The sequence below is a fragment of the Lutjanus erythropterus genome, chromosome 21 (assembly GCF_056507025.1).
Source record: "Lutjanus erythropterus isolate fLutEry1 chromosome 21, fLutEry1.hap2, whole genome shotgun sequence".
In the NCBI taxonomy this organism is placed as follows: Eukaryota; Metazoa; Chordata; class Actinopteri; order Lutjaniformes; family Lutjanidae; genus Lutjanus; species Lutjanus erythropterus.
This window is the reverse complement of record NC_139337.1, coordinates 14,561,195-14,588,387: the sequence shown is the minus strand read 5'-3', so window position 1 is coordinate 14,588,387 and position 27,193 is coordinate 14,561,195. Positions and strand designations below refer to the sequence as shown.

Below are 27,193 nucleotides of genomic sequence, written 5' to 3'. Positions count from 1 at the left end.
AGTGCTCTGATTCTAATCCTCTCTCACACTCCTGCTATCTCCACCCTTGTATTATTGGATGCTGTGACAGCCAAGCTACTTATCACCTTCTGTATGTTACATTAATTTTCAATCATCAGTTTTAAAATCCCCTCAGGAAACTGTCAGTAAATACTGTCATTGTGTGTGTCTGTGTGTGCAGTGCTGTGTGTCCACACATGATTGAACCTGCATTCATGCATATGTGTGTGTACTTTAAGATGGGTTGTGGGATTTCGACAGTAGCCCGGGGCAACATTCCTTAATGATGTCATTTCCCCATGAAAGATCTTTAAAATGCATGTTAATATGTCACATGCACACGCTCCATTACACACTCTACCTTTTCACTTATATGTGATAAGTAGACAGGGCTGTCATTACATTTGTGTCATCGAGCCAAGGGAAGACATAAATACACACATGAAAACATGCATGATTACATCCAGTACTGGATCTACTGTAGAATATATGATCATAGCATTTCTTCTAAGGAGGTGACTCAGTAAAGTTTGCATTCAACTCATGAGCAAAGTTAAGTAGGCTAAGGAAATAAGGTAATATAGATTTTGTTAAGTATAGAGATTAATTCCTCAGACTAGTTGTCACATATAAACATCTGTCATTAGGAAAAAACCCTGAGGCTGAATACAGTATGTCTTACTATCTTTCAATATGATAAAAGACAAACACAGGCTAAGATGGTATAAATTCTCAAGCTGGTACAATTTGTTAGACAAAAAGAGCCCCAAAATAATATGCAATTATTACACATCCAAAAATGAATACTGCATTTTAATTAGGAAGTTGGAGCCAAAGGCGGTTTATCAAATAGGTTGAAATCCTATTTAATATACAATCTTTCAATCAAACAATGTTTGAAGCAAGTTTCTGTCCACCCCCTCCTCCCCAGACTTGAGGAACCTCAGGCAGGCAGCAGGAATACTGCAGGAGTGCAAGACGAGTGCAACTTTGCAATCTGGTAATAATATATATCCTTATATTATAATAATGCTTAAAATTATAATATATCCTTATATTATAACATATTAGTCAATTAATCGATCAAAAGAAAATTTGTTTCCAAGTATTTAATAATTAAGTAAGGAAAAACAAGAGATGCAAAGAGGGAAATGATGGATTTTGGGAAAGAACTGAGAGCAGGATAAAAAACGATTGTGGCGAGATGACATATGACAGGGAGTGGAGAGACATGGCAGGTGTCTCGTTCATTTGATGTCTGAGGATGCTGACACACAGCAGGAAATGCAGGATTATGGAAAGTGTGTAGGAGCTCTTAGCGGGAGTTTGTGTGCACGAGTACACACATACAGTACACACCCAGCTACATACAAACCTGGCTGCAATGTAGTCATTTTCTAATAAAGTATTTTTGCCTTTCCTTTTTGTACAAGATGTTCTTGTTCCCTGATTCCCTCATCTAATCGTCATCTTCTGTTCTCATTTCTTTTTGTGTTACAATTATTTGATATCAGATTACAGAGGATACCATAGGTGAGCTGTTTTGCAGTAGAGTTTGCACAGAAGGCAGGCTAGTAGGGATTCAGTTTCTTTCCCTAGGATGCGTCATTACTTGCCAGTACACCGGCAAAAAAATTGTTTTGTTTCTTCTAGTTTCTTCTTTCCTAAGGATGTAACCAAAGAAAATATTGGCTTACTGAAATTCTGTTTACTCTTCAACCAGTCAATTTGTCACTGGGGAAAAAACTTGCATGTTATCTCTAGATTCATTAAATTTGCACTCTACCTTCAAACCTAGATGGATGCTCATCAACGTCACACAGTGTTGCCAAGTGCATGAATTCCTGCATTTCTTTTTTTTACACATATTTATATAATTATCTTCAGGGCAAGTCTGTGTAAACAACAACAAAGCTAATGTAGCTTGCACTACAGTGACCTTCCATGAAAAAACAACATGAAAAAATAGACACTGGCATCCGACCTACTATTTAGTTTGCTTCAAATGAGGCTGAACGTTCACACAGTTTCTCTTGACTGTCCCTCAATATTACAACATTAGTTGCCTCTGCAAATAGCAACAATAGGTGTGAAACATGCTAACGCCAAATTTAACAGGCTAATTTACAAAATAAAACATGGCAAAACTTACAGCTTTCAAGTTTGAAGTCAGGTCACAGACAGCTGGTAAATATCTCTCATTGAGCTTGATCCCTTATGAGCCCTTGTTGAGAAAGCAGTACGGTGGAGTAAAATCCACATACATGTTGTCATCAAAAATAAACTTTTTGTTCGCTAAGCTCTTCTGTCCTCTGAGACTGGGGGCCGATGAAGCATTTTCTGCTGGTTTTCTGACATGTTGTCGATAAGTTTGGAGCAGAGTGAATGTAAATGTTCAGTAAAAAAATGGCTATCATTCAAAAATAAAATACAGTAAAGTACATCAGTTAAATTTATGCCACCCAAGTTGAATTTGCAACTGTGCTCAATGTAGGTGGGGCACTGCTTAGCTGTGACAGGACAGGGTGAACACACAGTAGTGTTACAGAAGTATTACAGTATAACTGTAATCTAGATAAAGAAGCAGTCTTCCTGAATCCCACAACCATGAAATTCTTTTCTCAATCTCAGAGATATTTCAAAAAGAATTATAGAGTACAAGTTGTTCTATTGACGTAATAGTCTGACACTTTGGGAAATGTGTTTAATAGCTGTTGAAAGTTAAATGAGAAGATTGATACCGCTCTCCTGTAACAGGGCATCCACTCAAACGAGACAGTTGAAACAAATGAGACGATTACTTGTGATTCTCTCACTGATGTTGCTCTTCCTCCTCTTGTTCTCACCATGGCAGCAATTTTCTCGTGACATCTGCCTGAGAGCAGGTTTAGGCTCCACCACTGTTACGGTGTAGAGCTCTCTTAAGATCTCGTCCAGTAATGTCAGCCTGGCTGTGGGCACTTCTTGTTTTCTAATGTGTTTTCAAACTGGAAATCATAGTTCAGATAAGGCAACAGTGAATGAGAGCGTGCTGTCATAATTAAGAGAATAGGGTTAGATCTCTCTTAGCCTCTCTCCTAGTCTGCCTGTGTGGTGGCTTGGCAACTGATGGCTCTGGGAATGTGTATCATTGTAATTTCTTAGAAATTCAAGCCTCAAATGTTTCATTCAGTACTTGAAGCATCTCAAAATCGATGTTCTTGTACTCAAGCAACCTCTTTTATAATTACTTTATTTACTTAGAAGAGGCCAGTTCTTCCATTTTCCACCTGCTTTTCAGCAGTTATATGCCATTATTGCACACCAATAGGAATTTACTGCTTTTTTAAAAATGTATCCTTCATTCTTTGTTCATTTTTGGCCTCCTGATCTGCTACTCTTCTGCAGTCCTGTACGTTTTCACCAGAAGTCTCAAATTTTCTCTGTGCAAATTGTACTTATTCTAAATGTCAAGCATCTGTCCCTTTCTCCAACCAAATAGTACAGTGACCATGTGTGGAAGTTTTCTTGATATTTTTCTCCCGCTTTCTTCACAGCAGAGTTGTGGGAAATGCTAATTTCCATTGATAAATGTTACCAGCAGAAACACTGAGCTAGGCTAATGTTAGCTAGATAACAAAGGTGGTCTTTTTTGTGGTTTCTGGAATATTTTCTGGTTTAATTAGGCGACTTTACTCTAAAGGTAAAGCGTATCCCATTTTTGTAAAGGGGTTTCTAGCATAGCATCAGTTAAACTGAGGTTGAGATTGTTGCAAGACTCAATCAAGACACAATAGAGAAGCGAGGTGCCTCATGGGGCCTTATTTCATTGAACGGTAGTAAACAGCGAGTGACATTTCCTTTTCCATTTGAGTTGTGTCACAATTTACACATATGATGTTTGTCTATTTAAAAGATAATTTTTCAAGACAAGAAAGTGCAAGAAATTTGTTGTAGGGCTGTTGTAGTTTAGTTTTGTGTAAAACTGCTCAGTGAAAATGTGTCGTCTCGCAGAATATACATCACCAACACCAACATGACTGTCCCTTTTGACGTTATCTCACCTGACGTGTTTTATCCAGCGACTCTTTCTCCTTTTATCAGCCAGGGCGCAAAAGAGCAAGCAATACCTGTTACAAAAACACGCAGCTTCAGTAACTAATGTAGAATCTAAAATACAATTTGTTAATCATTCCTTTGAAATCAATTCTTATTTGGAATCTGTTCTCGATGCCCAACCTTGATCAAACAGCAATGTTTAGTTCTCTTAAGAGGTTGAAACAGGTAAAGTGTAAAAACCTTTTTAGTTATTCTGCACTTACCCTCAGGCTCTTTTAATGTTGTTAGTTGTATATGCAAAGATGGAACTACAGTCCATTACTGTAGTCTGGTGTTTAAAGATAAAATGACAAAGAGAAAAAGGTTAATAATAGTGAGTATAATTTTGTATCTTATATTATATAGGATTCTTATTTAGTTCCAAATATATTGCAAAGTCCTGCAATATGTTGCACTTTCTTGCAGGCTTAGATGTTTGTAGCAAAAGCAATGGCAGCCTCAGACTATATCCTTTACTGTCGAGGCTCAAACTGGGCCGCTGATACCAATGATTATGCAAAATAAGGGTGAGTTCTCTGCATTCTTGATTGGTCATGCCTGGCCAAATAAACCCACAGCAAGCTCTTGTTGGGGCTCCGATTCTTGATTGGTGTTGCCTGCGGTAACACTTTCAGACCCCTGCCAATTTATTTGCATTAAGTAGCCCTAACCTCTACTTTTCCCTGCTCATTTTCTTTGCTGTTGTGCTTTTCCATTGCCCTTGCTCTGCCCTGCAGAAAATGAGTGGCAGTGGGCCGCCCGCAGCAAATAACCACTGTAACATTAATCTGACATAAAGGGATGCCATTGAGTCTCCACAGCCGTGAAAGCAGGAGAGGAGTTACCCACTGGAAACCACTGACATGCTCGGCTCTTGCACAGCAACCTTCAGCTCAAGCTGTGCTTATGTGTGAATGTTCAACCACATTAATGCCTGTAGTCATTCAGAGGTTGGGATATGCTCTACACTCTGGGTTTATTTACACTGATTATAATGTTTAGAAGTGTTTGGCATTAAATCTCGCAGAGCTGGAGATATATTCAACTCAGAGAGCCTCATACACACACCGATATTGCATATTGAAGTCACTAAGCACTGTAGTTGTGATGTTAATGACCTGAATTATTTTCACTGTGTTATCATCCGTGTTTAGTTACCATAAGAGACAACTGTGGCAAAACTCCTGAAGCCAAGGTCATTATTTCTTTCCTCGGCGCACACCTGCACATAAATGCTTTATTTTTTCAGGAGGACCAGACCTTAGTGTCCACAAGTGCAAGAAGCACACACCAAAGATCCTCTATTACCTTCTGCAATTACTGACCCCTTTATAGCTTTAGGGCAAATACACATATACACACAGATTAAAGTATAAGGAGCAGCTCATTCGAAGCATGCGAGTAAGTATATTTAATCAGCAGATCCCACTGTTATTTATAACACAACACATTTAACTGCCTAATTAATTGAATATGTTTGTGAAACAGTAACTACATAAGTATGATAATATTCACACTTTGAAAGTTTAATGTTTTTATCCCATGACATGAATAGAAACCGAGCCATCATGCAGAGGTTGGATTTTAGGGAAAGACAGCAGGTGTGGGTGGATGATGGAGAGGTAGGGGGTCCCAGGTTGGTTTTGTAAGCCTCGATCATGATTTGGCTCAAAAACATGGATCCATACTATTTAGCCTGCATATGTTTAGAGGCAGTTGCCCCCTGCAAATATGCACAGTCAGCAAAATAGCAAAACTGAGAGCCTGCCCACTCAAAGCTACTTCTATAAACACCATGGAGCGCAAACATCTGATGCTGTGGATGTGCATTTGGATGCGTGTGCATCAACTGTCAACAAAAGGCAGCGAGCACCTACAGCCAGTCAATTCACTAGTCACAGTACAGCGCCCGCTCAGACCAGTGGTCTGTGACACACACTGTGGAAAAAGCCAAATGAATTTGGCACAGGTGGCCGGAGGTAAGAGATCAAATTGGAGGGAAAATGAATTGTTAGCAGCAAACATTGTTAACTACCAGCTCATTTACAGAGAACAGTGGCAGTAACCTGGCTGTAATATAGCAAGTTGCAATCTTCCTCTTCAACGAATCAAGGTCATTTATTATCATTATATAACACAGCATTGTATGACGAAATTTAATTTGTGGTTCCTACATGCAACATACAAAATACAACACAGATAATTAATAGCAATTGTTTAAAACAAAATAAAACTATGTATAGTTTCTTGCAACAGACAGTAAGTACACGTAATGTTTACCACATGTAACACAGGCATAGATCAGCAATCATACAACTTTTGCCTTGTGTTTATTCTTATGTATTCTTTTTAATTACACTGCGGGGAAGATCAGGATAGAGCTGAATTAATTGAGTAATAGATTATTAGTCAGTTAATAAATTTACATTACCAACTATTTCTTTAGCCTCTTTAGTCCTTTATGAGTAAACTGAATGTCTTTTGATTGTGGACAAAACAAGACATTTGAGGTCGTCATCTTGGGTTTCTGGAAACACTGATCAACATTTCTCACCATTTTCCGGCATGTTATAGGCCAACAACTCTTAATTGATTAATTGAGAAAAGAACTGACCGATTAACTGACTATGAAAATAATCGTTGCAGCCCTAAAACTTTATTTTGCTTGATTTTGTAATTCTGTTAGCTTGTGACCAGCACCAGAATAATCTTAAAAGTCACCCAAAATAAGCATTTAATAGAGTTTTTTTTTTCTAATCTCTGGGGGAACATACTCCCACACCAGGCCTGTGGTTTTATCTGCTCACACATTCTTCTCACCTTTTTCACCCCTGACCGGTTTACATGCCTGCCACTAACTAAATCAATATATTCATGATATACTTATTATGCCATTACTAGTGTTTTATTCAGAAGGGGTGTGTAGGTGTGTATTTTGAGGAAATACATTCATAAATTCATGCAGCACAACTGTTTTGTTTTGTCACACACATGGAGCCTGTGTGGTGATGCTCTAGTACAGGAGAGCCAAGTTGGTGTCAGTGGGTGAAAAGGGCAATTCAAAACACACTTATTGTGTTCTTGTGTTTACACAGGTCATATTTTTATGGAACTATTTTATTTGAATGTAAATATTTATATATTCACATATATGCTGTTATTCTGAGACATTTTATAACTTTTTAGTGGTGAGATGGACTTTAAAATCCTCAAACATTTTTTAAAGCCAGAATGTGTTAGAAGTTTCTGTCTGAGCTTCATATTGAATTTTCTTTCCTTGCTTTTGCTTCTATGGATTTTGCTTTTATGAAGTTGTTGCAGCGTATTTACATTAGTGATATGAAGGCTATGTTTAAGAGATAAAACTTTCCTCGGCAGTCATTAAAAGGATTTGTAAAACTCTGATACCTTCATTTGTGAAAGAGCTCAAGTTAAACAGACACTTGTACTGTGAAGGGAAGTTATGAAAAAGACTGAATGGCTTTAAGAAGACAACTGAATGTTTTAAATCAAACACATTGTGCTCAGTTTATATAGCTGACAAATTAAATCTGTTGCTTCTGGCTTTAGACGACATCTTTAAGGACAGCTAATTTCCCTAGCTTATATGGCTTGTGTATGTTTAAGGGATTTAATGGCACCTAGTAGTGACTCTGCAGAATACCTCGCCTCACCCTCCCCTTCAAAGCATTCAGGAGAAATGACTGGCCGGAAAACTTGCAGAAGGCCATGTCTAGAGCCAGTGTGTGTTCTGGTCTACTATAGAAACGGCGGGGCAACATTGTGGCCTCAGTAAAAGAGGATGTGCGCCCTCTATGGATATAAACCCCTCATTCTAAAGTAACAAAACCATAATTCTTATTTTCAGATAAGATTATACACCTGTGAAAACATACTTATGAATATGCATTCATGCCATATTCTGCCAACAACTCACAGATCACAACTAAAGACATAAATACACTGATAACTCCCTCAACAGAGTTCCCAGCAAAAACTACAAATCCCATATGCATGGCATCCTACCAGTCCAATTTTCCTTATTTACCTGTTTTAACATTGATTTCCCTGAATTCCCTGTTCTTATTGCTCTGGTCTGTGTAATTAGTGTTTGCCTTGGTGGAGTGAAAACTGGCCTTCTGCTGCCTGCCGGCTGGCATATGTATGTGACTCTAAATTGTGTTTTAATTGACTGCGCTGATATGATGGAGTTCTGCAATATGGGCAGTTTCTGTCTCCTAGAGCTTGACACCAGAAGACAAATAATTCTTATTTTGTGATTGGATTTTCTGTGTAGATAATAGTTTATTACAGTGCTACTTAAAGATGTGGCATTATCTAGTCTAAATCAACTTCTCTGCCCCAAACTTGATGATGTCCGTTGGTTGGTAACAGCTGACACTGTTTCAGTTGTTATAGACTTTACGCTAATATTTGTTAATAACACTTTCTAATATAGGAGGGATGATGTGTATGATAATGTTAATTTTGATTGTGACCTGTACTTAGAGTACAACCTTACATTGTCTGTGATGAAGTAAACAAAAGCCGAATCTAAACTCCCACACACTGAAACATCTCTCCAGGGACTCTGAAATTCAGCGTGGAGCTCAAAAACCGGGCAGCCGCACTTTAAATGACCAACATATGCCTCAGGCTTTATGCTTTGTCTTAAAGCAGTCATTTCCCATTATGCGTCTCGTTGGCTGCCATCTATTATGTTTCTTAAGAAGTAAAGTGGAGGTCAAGAGCTGTTGTTAGCGGATGGAATTCCTTCCAAGTGCTCATTTTGAGAACTTTAAAAGTACCACAGAACTTTATTCCAACAAGTTAAAAGCAAAGCCTCTATAGCTGATTATGTTCATGAAGGTCAGTGAGACAATAGGTCTCCATCTGTGACTGACAAAACTACTACCCTCCATGTGTGTTTCTGAGTGTGTGTTATGTGCTAGTGTGCAGAAAACCTCCTTAGTCATTTCTTTGTGACTCAGTCCCCTTCCATCTGACAGCTTAATATTAAAAAGCCTTCATCCTGCAGCAACACAATCTGAGTTATGGCTTCTGGCACGCTATGTGTGAGTGTGTGCGTGATTGTGTGTGTTAAAACCTGCTTCGTCATGATGTTTTCAGCTTAGCGTGGATCATAATGAACAACAAATTTGAATAGCTGTCATCCACCAACCAAGTCTCCTGCCCGCATAGCGTGTGTGGGCGGGTGGGCGGGCTAGAATGTATCTTTTCTTTTATATGCTTGTGTTTAATATTAGTGAGCGTGCGTGTGTGCATGCACATTTGCTTCATTGTGCTTTGTGTTTCACTGTGTGTTGGTTTCTTTTTGTGCGGGTATGCAGATAAATACATATGTGTGTGTGAGTGAGAGAGAGAGAGTGTGTTATGCATGTGACAAAGAGCGAGAGAAACTTCTGTGGACCATGAACAATGGCTGTCAGCCTGCTGATGACAGAAAGGATGAGGAGGTTTTCCTCTGTAAGGTTTACATTCAGCTTGATATGCAAATAAGCTGCTGGTACTCCAGAACACAGTTCCAGCCCTGTTCCTTATAATTTCAGTATCACCAGGCTCATACATCCATGCAATAACAAGCATCAGACATAAATACAAGCCCTAACTGAAACATACACATGTGCTCAGTGGAGTTAGGCATTGAATAAATATAATACCAATATTGTGAGGGAAAATAATGTTACTGCTATATCAAGGAATATCCTCATAAATTCTAAGATGTATTTTAAATTTTATCTAGTCTAGTCAGTTTTTCTCAAACACGTTTGAACTTAATTGAATACTGGTGACAGCAAACATGCCTAGAAGGGTAACTAGGTGGCCTATAATGAAGGTGCGAGAGCATGATTTGCAAATGTAACAATGGTATTGCTCAAGAAAATGCCAAATTTCATAAATGCAGCAGAAGAACAGTGTGTTGTATCTGTTGACTGAAGACCAAAACACAATAAGGGCATCAGATGCTTGTATTTTGAAGTACACCCATCGTTCTAAATGGCAGAACACACTTAAAACATCTTGATGAGCGTCAAACTGCCTTGACGGCCCCACTCCAACCTTGTTTCGATTTTGGAGCATCAAATGAGGACAAGAGCTTTGTTTTCTGCAGCTGCAGCATGTGTTTGGGGAGAGTAAAATGGAATAAAAAAAGGCATGCACTTGAGGAGCAAGTGCTGATGGAGCTGCAACTTGATATAAAAACTTTTAATGATCATGAATCATAATGTTAGTGAACAGTTCTGTGATGTGTGATATTTTTACTCCAAGTCCGATTAGTGTGCTTTAAGATACTTTATTTCTCCATGAAGATTAATCAGAACTGTGAGGGAGGAGAGAAAGGCTGCAGAGAAGAGGGAGGGGAGCATGTGTGCTGAATCCCAACGTTACTGTACATTTCTGTGGTTTGTACACTGCAGACTAAAATAACTATCTCAGAAACAAACAGACACTTGTCTCCTTCATGAAACATTGTCACTGCACTGCATTGTTGTAAGCCATGATGATGGTGCTGGAAGACATCTCTCCCTCTTCATCTTCACCAGTGTGTGTTGGCGTTCAGTTTGGTGTCTGCTGTAGTCTAAAATGTCCTCACTGATGTCAATTGTCAAAGTGCAACTTAGGCCATTTAGTCATTGTATAGACTGACCTGAAAAAAGGTGAGGATTTTTCCCCTTAGAGGACAATATTTTAATTAAAGAAATAAACTATTAATAATAATCCTAAAGAAATAAATAGATGCATATAAATGGAAACCTTTTCCTAAAATTCTGCTGGTTCTAGAATTTTAAATCTGAAACCTGCAGTGTGCCATAGAAGCTAGTCTTTGCTGGCTTAAAGGTTAAGATTGAAAGGTCATTCTTCAGGAAAAGCAGCCAACAAAATAGATTGGGTCATATCACATGATCATCTGCATATTTCATCAGCATGTCCTGAAGTACAATTAGCAATCCTGCATTACATAGTTCCATGTTTATATCAAGGTATTTGTTTGGAGTTTGTTCACATCACAGCTGATATTTTTATCTTTAAGCAGTTTTTCATGGATCTCCAGAAAATGCACATCATACCATTATTATGATTTAAAATTATGTGAACCATAAAGAAGACACATACGTACAGAAAAATACATGTTTGACTGTAAGACTGACACATGCACACACACATTTCCATCTACACATTGAAGTGTGCACATGCATTTTCTTTCCATTTCACTGTCTTTTTCTGTAGCTCTTTCAAATTCCACACTTCATGCAAACTTAATATACACTCTCACACACGCCATTCGAAACACAGTGTTTAAAATGTCATCAGAATGGTAAAGCACCTTGAAATGACCCACCAGATGGGATTTCTCCCAGCGCTGCACAAAGACGCAGGAAGGTACGAGCGCCTGTGAGCACATACACTCATCCATAAGCTAATGCAACTAGTGCACCGTTACACTCGTAGACACACGTACAAATCCAGCACAGGTGCAGAGTTTGATAAAAAACAAACACGTGAACACAGATGGATTTCGGCAGCAAAGTCTCTCAGAGAGCAGAAGCAATTGAGAAATCTTAATTAAAAGTAAACTTTGGGCAAGATTAGAAAGCTTGCCCTCACTGTTAATGAGAGCATGCTGTTTATGAAATGTAAGCCTTCACAAACACATAGGCATGCAAATGAGATTGTGTTTTAATAAGGACTTCACTACATGTGCCATATTTTTAGTTACACTCTGAACATGAGGATACAGATGCACAATATTTTGATGATTTAGACATGCAGCATGAGTAGCATGTATTCTAATACACAATACTTGTTCTTAAAGAACCTTTAGTGTTGCATGGGCACTTTTCTCAGGGTTCAAAATAAGTGTGTTACATGAGACGAACATAGTTTTATTTTTTTAATCATAATTTTCACTAATATGGACAAGTCAGCATGAAGGTACTACCAATAACAGTGGTTTTGAGTCATTCAAATGCAAATTTATTGATGGTCCCTAAGTGAACTGACAGAAGTTTATGCAGAACTTGTTGCATCTGATCAGGTAGAGACAAACTGAAGAGGACAGTTTGTACAGTGATGATTTAGGGCTTATTATTGTGGGATCATTGTCACACACTTTTAATGGACTGAATGAGTGGACAAATACCTTGAGTAGGAATGGGTGTTTTTTGTCAGTTAACACTTTTTGAAATTCTTGCGCTGACATGCATACACTTTTTCTAAATGATCGGTCAAGTACTGATGTACTTCTGTAGCTTAAGCTAACCTTGCTTTCATTACAAACATGCATTTATTTGCCTTGTGATTGCCTTGATCTTGGAAAAATTGTGAATGCACTCGAGTGCAGTGCGTAACATGCGCATGCTTGGTATAATTTCGCCAAAGTAGTTGTTGAGCATAAAAGAAGCCCCTAGCCCTGTGTTTTTGTCTGAATTTTCAACAAAGGCGGCAGCCAAAAATACACTGGAGGCCCATGTCTAAGTTAGATAGGCAGAGAAAACCCTGTTTTCTGTAACTGCCCCTGAGCTTTAACCTACCTGTGATAGCAGTGATGAAAACAGTTCATAGACATCCTCTTTGGCCTCTTTGCTTTACGAGGAAAACACTCTTCACAAAAGACTTTACTCATACATTCTCTATTGACTAAACCAGCAGGGATTTTCCTCGTGTTGAAGTTTTAAGAGAGGTTTTGTGCTGTGATGTTTTGTTCAAACTCAAAGAACACACAACAGCCTTATTAGAAAAATAGACAAGGCATTTGGGTTTCATTCTGTAGCTGCGAAACAGCAGGAGAAAAACATTTTGATATGAATTCTGAGACAATAAATCCAAGAATATGTTGACAGGACCACCTTTAAAGTTTTGCTGTAGCTGCTGAGATGAAGCACTGCAGCTGGTGCCTTCAGCAGTGTGTGCAGCCTGAGATTTCAGTATTCAGGAAGCGTTCTAAATACTGGAAAGGATTGTTTTCAAAGGAGGGTAAAGAAATGTACTTTATCTTGTAGTCACACAGATAGATGTGTCTGACAAACTTAGTTCAGTGAGGTCTTACCCAGTGTCCCTGCCAGAGGCAGACATCTTTACTGTAAGATCTCTCCTTTTCCTTTTGTTTCTCAAGATGCAAACACGCACCCTGACCTTCTCCTTTTCTTTTCATATCTCTTTTCTTTTTTCCCTGCCTATGTTTTTATGTCTGTGCTCTTGCCTTGCATTTTTGTCTCATTCTTTCAGGGATTCAGTCTAAAGAAATTAATCTATCCTCCCTTTATCTCTCTGCCTTGGTTTTTCTTTCATATCCCTTTCTACACATGTTCCCTATTCCTCTGCTACACCTTTCTACATAATGATGCCGCCACTCTCTGCCCTTCTCCCCGCCCTTCCCTCTCCTAACTCTCTCATTTCCTCCCTCCTCTCCTTCGCTCGCACTCACCAAGGTCCTAGAGAGGGGAAATGAAAAGTGTATGTATTCTGTAGCGGTGCAGTGTGGCAGCGGGAGGGAAAACTGCTGTTTTATGGTTTTATTTATGGATCTGTAGATTTCTGACGCTGTGCACATCACATACGGGGGGCAGAGAGGGGGAATGAAGAGAGGCCTGATGTGAACCGCTGCTAGTACCCCCGGTGGAGCTGCACACTAGCAAGGAGGCAGAGGAGGAGCGCACACTCATGCATGGGCACACTCATGAATTTTGGACCAAATATGCATTAGCTGTGACCGTATGTGTACACAAACACTCTCTCTCTCTCGCTCTCTCTCTCTCTCTGTCTCTCTCACTCTCTCACACACACACTCACACACACACACACACACAGTAAACTCAAGTATTCATGACAGGATATTAATTTGCACAAACACATCCACCCTATCAATTTATCTACTCCACTCCTCCATCGGGAAAAACACATGCACAATGACATATCCCCGCAATCACCCTCTAATATCAAAATATATAATTTGCTCTCCTGTCTGTTTGCACTTTTGTCTCCCGACTGACTGATACCACTTTCCCGGCGGAGAAGAGTTTTCTTATCTGAAGGTCAACTTAAGCCAGAGCAGTGTTTGTCACCTCACACTCTTAGACGAAGCCAGCAGTGCCATCATAAACATTTAATGGAAGCGGCTATCATTGCACAGCAGATGGTGCTAACAGCACTAGTGCACGCCTTGGCTCATGTCATGGCCAATAAATAGCCTTAAATATAAGGAGAGTGTCAGGTAGAGAAAATGAAGGACACTGCTGTATTGAAATTACAGGCTGATAGAATATGCACAGTACACAACTTCTTGAATAGAACAGCCATATTTTTCACATCATTGATATTCAGAATCTCATTTTATTGTTTGTTGTAGTTTATTACCACAACTAAAATTGTTAGCACTTGTGCACAAATATAATATCATTTATTCTATTTTAATGGAGTGTGATCATTGTTCACACGCCAAAGGATTTGAATCAACTTTACAAACAAAACTCTGAGGCTGTCATGTAGTTTTGCATCTGAATGGTTCAGCCAGTGAAGTGAAAATCTGGGCCTTCATTTATTAAACACACCTATGATCAATTTTGATCTTAAAGGCAGAGGCGGTAGGATTCGTCCGAGCTGTTCGGAAACACACCAGAAAGATTGATGCGATTGTTTGTTTTGGAGTCTCGTTCCCAGCACGTGAGTTACCAATTTGGGTTGGTAATGCGTCTTGAGCACAACAAAATAATGAGAAAATAAGGAAATGTAGGCAGAGATCAGGGTGTCTGCAGATACAGCCGCCACCACATACTTCTAGTGGGTCATGAATGATGATTGAGAGAGATTATGATCCATTATCTATACATTGTTTTTTAGGAAAGTGTTGCACATAATGCCTGTAAGTTTGACTTCTGCAGAAAACCAAATATAAGTAGTTATTTGGAAATGATCCAATCACTAAGTACAGTCTAGACTTAAGTGACTTTCTAGCTGATTATGTAGGAATATTGCAGTTTGGGACACATATTCACCCAAGCCTGTGGTGAACTTTGCATTAGCTTTATGAACAAATATGATGTTTGTCTTCACTGTCAACCGACTATTTAGTCCACTGAATAACACACGGTGTCTGGCCTCAATCTCTTCTACTATTGCTCGGATTTCATCCTCCAAAAAGTTTGCTTCCCTCTTTTGGTCCATGGCTATTCCTGACCAACCCTCATTTGTTTTGCTAGGTAAAGATAGAACCTATCCGATCCAAATCAGTATCGGTGCCAGATATTGACAAAGCACTCACTGGGACTTGCGACACAAATCTACATAAAGATTTAAATTTCACAATTATGTGCATTTGCCATGAATTTTCTGTGTAAACATTGTGCTACACTAAAAAGCGATTTGCAATGATGTAGGGAAACATGTTCTAAATTACTGTGCTACAATACAGCTTCAGTGAAGAACTGTAGTAGCCACCTCATTCATAATGTCACAGTAAGCCAGCACAAAAATGACCTGCATAAACCACCATGTTCTGAACAAACACATTACAATGACTTGCTAACACGCACTAACACTAACTACATTACACAACCTACACAATCTTTCCAGACTGAGATCAGTTTCAGCCTCGTTTAAACCCACTACTACCACTACTACTACAACTACCAGTGATAATGATAAGAAGAATAATCATTGTAAGGCTTGGACAGTCAAATTTAAGTTAATTTGAGATTTATAGATCACAGGTGCATAATTTTCAAAGGGGCTTCTTAAAGCCTGCTTAAGCAAAGATTTTTATGCTCAGTATCTTTTATGAATCGACCGTGAAATGATCTTAAGACTAAGTTCAAGTATAAATCTAAGAACATTTTTATAAATGAGGCCCCCAGGACTTTCTTGTGTTCTGTTAGAGTTAGATATAGCTTGGCTGAATAATGTAAATTGTGCATTAACTGAAGTCTCGGCCTCATCCATCTGCAAACTACAGACATCTTATAATTCATTCATTTCAGCTTTATGAAAGATTAACAGTATATTCCCTTAGATTGTTTGGTGGATTTAAGGTGAAACAGGCCTATTAAATATCTCTTTGACTTTTTTCTCTTATTACTCTCTTGTACTCCTGTACTTCCTCTTCTCTCCTCTCCTACTTGCCTTAAACAAGTATAGACTCTGCACAGTCTATTTATTTCAATGATGTACAGTGTCTTTGTGAAGATTGCAAGAGAATGGCAGAATTTGTGCAGACAGTCGTACATTCACCTCATTTTAGTAATTGGACAGCTCAGTATTGAACAAACATGATTTATAGAAAATGATTTTCTCTCTCGAACTGTGAAGCGTGATGAAATTTGATAGCACGTTGGTCTAAAGGAGTGGAGCATCTACCCTCTGACTGAATGAGTTCAATTTGCCTCTCGATGACAAGTCGTGTTAAAAGGGGGGGACGCGTATTTGACGCTTAACACATTCAGCTATAATGGGAAAAAGAAAATGATGTGTTCGTTTATGTTGGAGTACCTGGGATCACAGTGGCTTGCTGAATGTTATTTTAAAGGTGTGATGTGTAATATTTAGCTTTTTATTTCATCAATCCTTACAAGGGATTAGTAAAATTAGAAAAATAACTTATAACCTGTACTGTAAAAAAGTGAAACAAAGGTTCACAGATCATTATAATCAGTCCAAAAGAAATAAACTGTCTTTTTTTTTTAATAATAGCATAGATGGGAGCTTTAGATACAGATGTGCTGACACATCACAGATAATTTGATACTAATGTTTCAGTACTTAACAATGTGTCATGCAGTACAGTAAAGGCATAGTCACTCAATAAAGGTCCACCTTAAAAAAAAAAACATTATCAGACAAATCCAGAAACCACTGTTGTATAAGCCAAATATCGCTCTCGCCAAACCAAGCAAACTCCATAAGTGAAATCGCTCATTTTACTTTGCAGAACAGAGGAGTTAATGGTCTACTGCTGCCTCGATCTGTTAGTTTGTTTGTTTAATTGCATTTTAAAAGGATGGTCTGGATTTACCAAAGTCACACAGTAACACAAACAAACCAAAAGATTGAGGTAATGATGTACCAGTAACCTATAATGTTCTGTAAGAAAAAAATTACTGATTTCACCCATGGGGTTTGGTTGGTTTTGAGATGGCGATATTTGGATTACATATTGGTGGTTTGCTGTCAAAAACGCTGTCTAACAGCAAGGTAAAGCAGTGAAAATATTATAAATATTTGATTATATTCAAGTGGACATTTTTTAAGTGGCTAAAATCCAATTTGTTCCTGACTCTGTCCACAGTAGTACATTACTAAGCTTTCGTGTTGATGCCCCTCTCTGCTTCCCCGAACTAGGTAATACACCTCACCCCACACTGAATAATCTGAACTATCCCTTTAACATGTTATTCAAGGGCCTGTTTAGAAAAAAAACATTCAGAGGTAAAAATAGAGCAGCACCAGTCCTCTCGCCCTTTCAAAAATGGCCCCTAACACCCATAATTCCCCTCTCTACCTGTCCACTGCAGTGTGAGTGTCTGTGAGTCTCTTCTCTCCTCGCCCACCCTCTCTCCTGGGTAATTTGTTGTGTAAATACGGTCTACTTACAGCTGACGGGCCCTTTCGGCTGTGGCGCTGGAAATGCAATTACAGGCAGCAAACATCTCCATTGTTATCACTGGAGGGTGCGACGCTCATTTCGGTCCCCTCTGCAACGGGGGCCGTTATTGATCGGTATCAGCTTTGAGGAGGGGATTACTAATGAAGCCATCTGAAAGCCTTTTGTGCTCGGTAAAGAGCTTGCACGCACACATGTGCGTGTGTGTCTGCAAGTGTGTGTGTGTGCATGCTTATAAGTGGATGTCTGTATGAGAAGCAGACAGAAATAATGTGGGCTGGTAAATGTAGGTGCAACTGTGCCATCCTGTTGAGCATGATTCCTTACGCTTCCTATTGTAATGCTGTGCTGCCTCTGGTGGTGGTTTTGTTAATTACACCAGCCATCACATTTTACTCCTGACAACATTTTTGACATGTTGTCTCCTTTCTCTAATATAATCACAGTGTGCTGAAGTAGTGCTGAAGAAGTCGTATGAAAATGGTATTGCTATGGAGGCTCGGCATTTGTGAGGAGGACCCCAGTATTTGAAGGAGCTAGTTGTAGTTACATGTTTTTTATTATATTTATGTTATCATCATCACTAAATTACCAAGATACTTCATTGACTTACTATAGACCTACTGTAACCATTCCAAACAGTCCAACAATCCTTAAAGCTAAACCTCTGTACCATAGTTTCTCAAAGTGCAGCCCCCGAGCCAATGGCAGCCCTCAGAAACATTTTGTGTGCCCCTGAACATGACAAAGAATACATGAAATATATTTTAGTCATCCATGGTACTTACTAAATACTTCCACTGTCAGTGGTCTGCATTTAATACACTACTCAGCTACTGCGTCAAACTGCACCCCCCTAACAAGACACTGTCAGGTTAGGAATGACAACCTGTGACTTTGCTGCCGGTGACTTGTGGTTACCTGGATCAACCCTAAATTTGTTGGACCTGGGGGACAGATAGGATGATCTGCCAAACATTCATATGATCTGCCTCATCAGGGCTGAGTGAGTGCGATCTGATGAGATTTGGTTAATAGTGGCCTTGCAGCATAAGCACACTTTACCCACCGACTGTTGAAATGCAAGATTCTAGTACGTGTACAGACATAAATGACCTTTAACCAACTGAGCCCAGTCCCCAGTGAGAAGAGCACAGATTCATAAATCTGCCCCAACTGTGGCGGAGAGTTTCATCTTCATGTCGGATGATGGTGCTCTTAATAAGTAACTTATTGAGGAAAAAAGTTTTTCATTTGTGATGAGAATTCACTCAGAAATTCTTGTCCGTCTTTAAATTTACCTTTCAAGACTTTTTGATCCTCCCAAGGAGAGCGATACAAGTACACATGCTCACTCACACATAACACAATACAATATCTGCCTTCTGGCTTCACGCTATTTTTCCAGCTCTTCAGTAAACCCTTGTGGCTCTGCTGGTTTGAACCTGGAGGAAACACATTACCCTGCAGAGTGGGAACTTCAGGCCAGCACTTTAACGCAGTTGGACATTATTCTCATACACCCGTGGCGTAGTAACTGTGACTCTGTGCTCACTCAATTATTAAGCACCCCAACTTCACATACAGCTTATTTTCCTCCCCATTCTGAGTCACACTGGTCTAATACCATGCTTGTGTGGCAGTCTTTGAAGCAGAATAATATTTTTTGTTCCTGTTTGATGTGCGTGCAGGCGCCTGTGGACAAATGATTTGCTTCGTTCTCTCCTGTCTTTGTTCTTTTGTGTTCATTTTCGCCTTTGTATGAAGTGATTGCCCCACAACTATTTTTGCATATTCATAAAAGCCTTATTTTTTAATGTTCTCTGTGTTTTGGCTCTTCTTGAGGACGTTGAAACAATGCAATTATCAGGTGTTGGTTTGGGTTTAGGTACTGTACAAGGTTTCAGGCGTAGGGTTTACTGAATCAAGTTGTATCATTAATTAGTTCTTATTCTTCACAAGAGAATAGAATTTGTACTTTGAAATACAGAAAAGCTATATCTCATTAGTGAGATTCAGAATTCATGTGTCTGAGAGCAGAGTATTGAATTTTATTTTATCAACATTTATAAAGCCCACAAAACTTTGACTAATATAAGATATTTCCCATTAATGATGCACCACAGTTGCCTTGCCAATTTTCTCAGACTGGAGAAAAAAATGTCCCTTTAAAAGTCCTGGACTTGCAGCTTAATGATTCATTTAGAGTTCTGCTAAAGCTATGCTTTTGAGGTCTGAGTCAAAGTTTATAAAAAAAAAATCTAATTTGCAGTGTATGTGGGAAACATAGTAAGCAGCTCTTTTTTTTATTTTTATTATATCCATCTGTATGGTAGAATATGGTGCAAAACTAAAATCGCATGCAATAAATCAAAGAGTGTTGCAGTGATTGGCTGCAAACAAAACCATACAAATATTCTTCTTCTTTTTTAGATTAGTCTTCAAAAAGGATTTAATGCAGGTATTGTTTGACCGGAGAAGTTTCAATACTGTTTAGTACTTAGTTAATTCGGTCAATACTTAAAATATCGGTATTTAGTACCTACTTGGTAGCTACTTTGTGTCAGTTAACACATTACTGCAGTGGAACTTTCCTTTAGTTGTTCAAATGGATTCATAAAACTGCTTCAAGACTGCATTCAGCTCGGTGTTCTCAACAGACTGAATGTCAATCTTTAAATTGTGTGAGTCACTCTGTTGAGGACCAAACAACGGGACCAAGACTGCTTGAAAAAGGGACTCTGCTTTCAAATAGACTCTCGTGCAGTTCATTTGCAGTCTGAAAGCAAACAAATCAACCACAGGATTTTACGATAGCAGATATGTGATTTGAGCTTTAGATGTCAAAAGCTAAATTACTAACAGATTCTCGGGCTGATTGTGAAATCTGCTCAGGAAGCAATCGTATAATTGATCTGTTTAAGCTATGTGTATATTTATGCAATTTATTTTGTAACAATGGTAACACATATGCGCATTTTTATTAGTCATTATAACATTAATGTAACAGTTATAAGACAACCTGTGAAGCAGAGTGACGCATGTAGTTAACAGTCCCAGTGATGTTGTGCTCTTTAACAGCATGGAACCAGAGTACTTGGTCCGAACCAACTGAGGCACAATAAATAAAATGTAATAGATTACCTGGCTGATCTCAACTGCAAAGTAACAACAGTCAGATTAAATGACTTCACAAACATGGCAATAAATGCCTTCAAGGTGATTTGTCCAGGCTCAGTGTATTCAGAGGAGCACATGGCAATGCTAGTTCCACAAGTAAACACAAAATAGAGTTAGTAAGAGTGAAAATAATTGACCAGCAGACACAAAACCTGATCTGGCCCACCTAGTTAGAGCAGTGGTGTGTGTGCCACTCAGAGCACTAATGCTCAAACTTACTTTTAAACACTGTTCATGGCCTACTGACACCAGGCAGGCAAACCAGATAATTAGATCAAGATGGCTACAAAAGTGAAGTCAATGCTCACAGCAGCCAGGGTTTAGAAAGCTGAGATAAAAAGTGCTTTAGAGACCAAACAGAAGATATAAACAGGCAAAGCTTCTCAAAAACGATTTGAGGTAGAGCCAAAAACCACAGCAGAACCAGATTTGTGCTGACCTGCAGGGCCAGAGACGCAGAAACGTTTTACTCTTTCATTTGCTGCAGATTGTAAGAACATACTGATAATAGAGATAAAAGTGAATGAATAATAGAAGCCCCAGGTGTAAATCTCCTGAGGTGAGTTTGCCCTTTTCACATTAGACACGATCCAACAGCTCCACTCTCAGAGCGTTTGTCAGCTCAGCTTATTCAGAGCAAATGTTGCGTGAATGAATGTAACTGTTAATGGGAAAAGTGACACATAAATTCGTATTTCTGCCATTTGGGTCTGTGAAGCACGGTCAGTGGTTTAGTATTTTCTTTAAAGAGTAATTATTTTGCATGACTAAATTCCTCACAAAAAGTTTAACGAATTATAGTTAGTTAGAGCCATTAATTTGTGAAGTTGTGCAGAGTTTTATTTTCACCAGTTTATATATTAAAAGCATGGTCAAGGTCGGAGAGACTTGCTTGTTAATTGAGGGAACTGTTGATAGATTGATTATTGACCTGAGTGTTACTGGTACAATTCAATGAACTTCACTACAGATACAACTGAACTTCCTGGTCTGACCACTTGATGTCAGTGTTGGTCAGGTGTCCATTCAGGTCTAAACTTGCAGCATCCACATTTTAATATTTGACCTTATAAAAATGAATTACTACACCTTTTTATGTAATTGCAAAATTAGTTCACACACAGTCCTTCACGTGGCTGTAATTCTGCTCTAACACTCACAAAATATAAAAAAGCAAATTGAAATGAATTGAGATAATGATTTTTTTGTCACAATTAATCATGCAGCGTTATTAAGTGTGTCTTAACAACTGAGAAGAATTGTAAAGCAAATATTTTACAAACTACTCTTAAAGCAGTAGGTCTTGAAAGTAAAAAATATTCAGGGTTAGATATGTCAGTTATGGTAAATTACATACCATATGTGATCATTTGTGATCATCATATGGTTGAAAGATGTATCTAAAATTTGTGTCTGGACTGAATTCTACATCAAAAACTCCCTCTCCTAAAGGATATCTTCTTTAACACTTTCTTCTCCTTCTCTCACTACTTGTCTTTATAAAAGATGCCAAACAAAAAGCCTCGTGTGACTCGTACACCTCAGTGGTCACCTCTCCTGTTAGTAGCAGCTGAAGGGTTCTCTTTGAGAGGATTTGTTAGCACTTCAGTAACCTCAAAATGGGAGCACGCTCAGTGGCCTCGCCATAATAGCCTTTGTGAATGTGTGTGGTTTTGGCTGTGAACCTGGTCTGGCCTCAGGCTGTTTTGCCAGGTCCAAATTTCTTTGGTCAGACATGAAGGAAAGTCATGTGGACCGCCTTGCCGCGGTCACACAGGGACACAATCTGCTCCAGACCGCATCCTCTCTAACAAGGCCCTGACACATAACTGCATTATTAATAGTCAAACAGCAGAAAGTACTAGTCACACTGAAAACTAATTATCTACTTTTACTCACTGAATAATTGAACTACACTATTTAAAGTAGCCATTAATTGCGGTATCACTCAGTGGGCCCTCATTACTGCTGGATTTAATTATTCGTCTTGTCTCCTCTGTCCAGATAATCAGGTCCTGCAGTTTGGGAAGCTTGTAAGCACCTCCAACACCTATGAACCTGTTGCCCCTGGAAACCCCAGGAAGCCTGTGACCGTGACAACAGACCAGCCTCTGCTCTGGAGCATGGGAATATGCAAGGACAGGGTATAAAACTTAAGAAAACTCAAGATGTAACTAATTTTTTTTTTTTTTTTTTTTTTTTTACAGCTGAGCTTTGGAAATCTCACTTGTTTTATATATTAGTACATTAGAAAAATCAAAACTGACTGGAAATGATGATTCATACTTTTAGTTTTTATAACAGTGGCCATCCTTGCCAAAGATATTTGTCTATCTGTATTTTTTTTTTAATCAGGTTAGATTTTATGCAACACTTGGATGTGCTTCTTTACCGTAGAAGGTTAAATTCAAAATGAATATGCACCTTATATCCCAAGCCTTATTCCATTCCAACATCTGATTCCCTTCATTACAACACATTTTGATATCAGGTAACTTTTAGGTGAGTACTTACATAACAGCACGTTGCAGAGAATTGCACACTAGAGACATCACCATACCTACAGTATATCTTCTTTTATATTTGTGCAGATATCTGTATTGTATCACCGCCTACAGTATGTGCCTTTGACATCAGTGTTTCTGTTCCACCGTCCTCTTGTAGGTGTGAAATTCTTGAGAATTGGGACAAATCATATCCTGCCAAAAAAAAACCTTAAGAGTCATTAATAACACTAATTCCAAGTTTTTAGTTTAAAAAAAATCTTTCAGGATTTATGTGTATGAAATTAGTGTATTTTTTGTTTAAAATTTCTGAACTTGCTCTGTGTCCTTGTTCCAGACAAGAATTCATAAAAGCCTTCAAAATCTAAAACTAACAATACCTACAGATAACATAGCTGTAAAATGTGCTATTATAGTCATCTTTGTTTTCAAATATATTTTTTTGTGAAAATATTGGCTCTTTAAGGTTGTGTCCATCAGTTCTGATTTTTACAAAAACACGATTTGATCAGGTATAAAAAGGTTTACTTGCAATGACTATGCTGTGAAATGCAAAAAGACATTTTACCACTGCATTTCATAAAGAATTAAATCACTAGGAGGTTGCAGGAGATTACAAGGTTTAATAGCAAGAGTGTGATCTTTTAAAATATATTTTCCACGCATAATTGAAGAGTAAAAATTAAACCCCCCTGAAAAATAAGGTTTTGTCCCTATTCTCAAGAACGAGTGAACCATCATGTTAGCCATACCAGTTACATACTATGGAAAATACAACACAACCAACTTCAAAGTATTTGTGCCTTTTGATGAGAGTTTAACACTGTACTTCTCAAAGTCAGAAGAAGGTAAAAACCAAACTGTTTACATGTGCTGATAGTAAGACCATGTGAATGGACATGACAAATGACAAATCAGTGTGTGGGTTTCATTTGGTTTATTTACACATTGAAATACAAATGTTGTGCACAGAATGTAAAAATGCCACCCCTTCAGTCCCCAGTCACACCAGCCCAATAACACATCGCACCACCATGTCCTGTCCCCGGGTATTGAAGTTTGTGTTCATGCTCGATCAGGATTTAACCACCACTGGAAAAAGAAAAACAAGAAAGGCAGAGTTGGTGATTGAAGAAATAAAAACTGTACATGAACAAAAATATTTAACTGCAATAATCAGCTTGAATGACCAACAAAACAAATCAATCACTGTATAAGAAAGCTACTTCCCAAAATACAGTAATTGTGTGTATCGATGCCACTTGCAAGGCTTTTCAATTGTACCACAACTTTCTTCCGAAAAAAGACAATCCAACATCTACAATTTGAGATATTGTGTATTCTGATAACTGCCTAAATACATTGTATCTGAATGTTATATCCCACTGAGCACAGAAATAAAGTCATGAGTTCTACCTGTGTGGTTGTTTTTTTCACCCGTATCTTTTGCATAATGATAAAACTTAAATATGCAATTAAACAAATAATAATAGCGAGTTAGTGCTTTCACAGAAGTCCTGTATGCCTAATTTAACTGAGGCATCTTTGCAGTGAGTGGATAGAGATAATGAACAGCTGATCAGAAAGGGGGGGTGGGGTCACCAGAAACTCCCTGCCTCCCTTTCTCTGGATTCATCACTGATTATCAGTGAAAAACTGGAATAAGATGCTTAGATTGTGCTTCCCTGGACAAAGCAGGGGTGCAAACAATATCTAATCAAAACAAACCCCCCTTCTCTTGGGACACTTCTTTACTGTTACTCTTTCTTAATGAATTTATCATTAACAATACTTTTCTCAATATTTTTTCAACTCATCAAATGTAAAACTGTTTAATCAGACACAAATTGCATGATAGAATTTACCACATAAACAAGCTTATGTACTACTATTACTTACACAATGATGTTGTTGATGGGGATGTGAATGAGTTTGACGAAGAAACCAATGAAACCCATAATGGCAAACCCAATCGCTGTGGCCATGGCGATCTTCTGGAATTCTGAGGGAGGAGAAACATAAATGTTAAGATGTAAAAAATCAAGTAACTTCTAAAGAAAATTGCTAATCATGCTCTTTGGATCCAAATTGTGTTAGCAAAATAGGGCTGCAACTAATAACATTTACATGATCAATTAATGTGTTGATCATTTTCTCGATTAATCGAATACTTGTTTGGTCCGTGAAATGTCAAAAAATGGCGAAAATTGTTTCTCGAGGCCCAAGATGACATCCTCAAATATCTTGTTGTAATCACAACTCACAGATATGCAGTTTACTGTTGCAGATGAGTAATGAAACCAGAAAATATTCACAGAATCCAAAATCAGAGAATTTAGACTTTTTTAAGCGTCAAAACAATTAGTATATTATCAAAACAGTTATTAGTTGAAAACTAATTTATTACTTGACTAATTGCTGTAGTATAACAATGACATTGATTAAGCAGCCAACAATTGTAATGATAAATTAATCGTGTATAAAGTGTGACAGCTTGTGAGAAATGCTTATCAGTTTCACAGACCCCAAAGGGGCCTTTGCATTTTTAGTCCAATCAACAGTTTATGATCACAAATGACACAGAAAAGGAGCAAATCATTGGCTGCATTTAAAAAGAACATTTTTGCTTGAAAAATGACTGACCCACTTGATTATCAAAACTGATTTTATATTGATCAACTAATCGTTGTAGGTCAGGATTGAAATAAATGGAAAAGAAAGACAGGACCAGGTAGGGGGAAAAAGTAAAAACCCACCTTTTCTGTCGGGTTTTGTGCATCTCTTTACGAGCCTTATGGAGTCTTTAACGAACTGCCGGCTGGGCTCAACAAACTGCATTACCTGATCCATGGTGTTGAAGCTGCGGACAGAATAAAACACAACATCAGTGTTACAGCTCAGACGGTTTTCAGTGCTGACGTCGACTTCAGCAGCCTGAGCTTTCCATGACTCCCACAACGTTATAATAACGAATATACCACACATATTCTCATATTTCATCTAATATGACCTTGTATAGTTAAATATATGTGTCCTTATTGAAAATCATGTTTTGAACTTAACCGTGTTAGTTCACTCATCCTTGCTAGCTCACATTATCACAAGAAAAGCTATGAAGTCGACGTAGCGTTAGCTTAGCTGGAAATCAAATAAATGAAACAAATAAAAGTTAGAAAAGTCTCACACCTGTTAGTGTCTTACATATATGTAAAAATAATCATATAATAAAGTAATGTTTAACAGTATATAGCACTTAGCTTACCTGTTTGTGTCGCGTTAGATGAGAAGACAAGCAGAGGACTGAGGGCCACGTAGCTTTCAGGCAGCTTGTTAGTGGAGAAGAGCTGACGTAGACTTTAGACGCGCATGCGCATGATCTTCTTTCTCTTTTTTGTTTGAGCTTGAATTATTGTCCACACTGCCACCTACAGGCGAGGAGGTTTTCATACAGAAAGTGGACGTGTTTTCTCTCTCTCTCTCTCTCTCTCTCTCTCTCTCTTTTTTTTTTTTTTTTATTGAAGCAGGTCAGTAGGACTGATAATACCACGTCAGCACCAGGCTGAACAAAAATATAGAAAATAAATAATAAATGCAATAAAATAAAATAGTTGTGGGGTCTCCTCTAATAATTTTGAGGCATCAATAAAGTTCAGTAGTTTCTTTGCTGTGTTAATCTGGTACGACAGTTACAGGTCAGTATGTCGGTAACTGTTATATTAAATTCCTTTAAAGTCTCTGCTGCCTATATTTAAATAAGTCTGGACACACATGGATGTAAACTGCAGCTTGACTGATTGGTGGAGACATACAACTGCGA

At 38.3% G+C, this 27,193-nt stretch overlaps 2 protein-coding genes across 5 annotated transcripts in view; one reads left to right on the top strand and one right to left on the bottom strand.

Moving 5' to 3' along the window:
• tpk1 (thiamin pyrophosphokinase 1) overlaps positions 1-23,061 on the top strand; it is an 83,450-nt gene extending 60,389 nt beyond the window's left edge. For all 3 annotated transcript variants that reach the window (XM_084747700.1, XM_084747698.1, XM_084747699.1), the window contains exon 9: positions 22,877-23,061. In XM_084747700.1, the coding sequence (XP_084603826.1) occupies positions 22,877-23,022 (146 nt within the window). In that variant the 3' untranslated portion in view covers positions 23,023-23,061. The remainder of the gene's footprint in view (positions 1-22,876) is intronic.
• A 1,237-nt stretch (positions 23,062-24,298) lies between these two features.
• On the bottom strand, positions 24,299-26,788 carry sec61g (SEC61 translocon subunit gamma). 2 transcript variants are annotated; one of them, XM_084747726.1, is made up of 4 exons: positions 26,639-26,788; positions 26,133-26,236; positions 25,276-25,378; positions 24,299-24,468 (listed from the first exon to the last, which is right to left on the bottom strand). In XM_084747726.1, the coding sequence occupies exons 2-4, from the start codon at positions 26,224-26,226 to the stop codon at positions 24,459-24,461; spliced, it is 207 nt and encodes a 68-aa protein (XP_084603852.1). In that variant the 5' UTR covers positions 26,227-26,236; positions 26,639-26,788; the 3' UTR covers positions 24,299-24,458. The 2 variants fall into 2 exon arrangements, with proteins under 2 accessions (XP_084603852.1, XP_084603853.1); XM_084747727.1 differs by lacking the exon at positions 24,299-24,468 and having other exon boundaries at positions 25,272-25,378.
• Positions 26,789-27,193: the final 405 nt, after the last annotated feature.

Bases quoted from the DNA above. Each gene is read 5' to 3' on its own strand.
- sec61g (XM_084747726.1), bottom strand. From the start codon at position 26,226: ATGGATCAGGTAATGCAGTTTGTTGAGCCCAGCCGGCAGTTCGTTAAA. The intron at 25,379-26,132 runs GTGGGTTTTTAC...CTCCTCCCTCAG, and splicing joins CACAAAACCCGACAGAAAAG to AATTCCAGAAGATCGCCATG.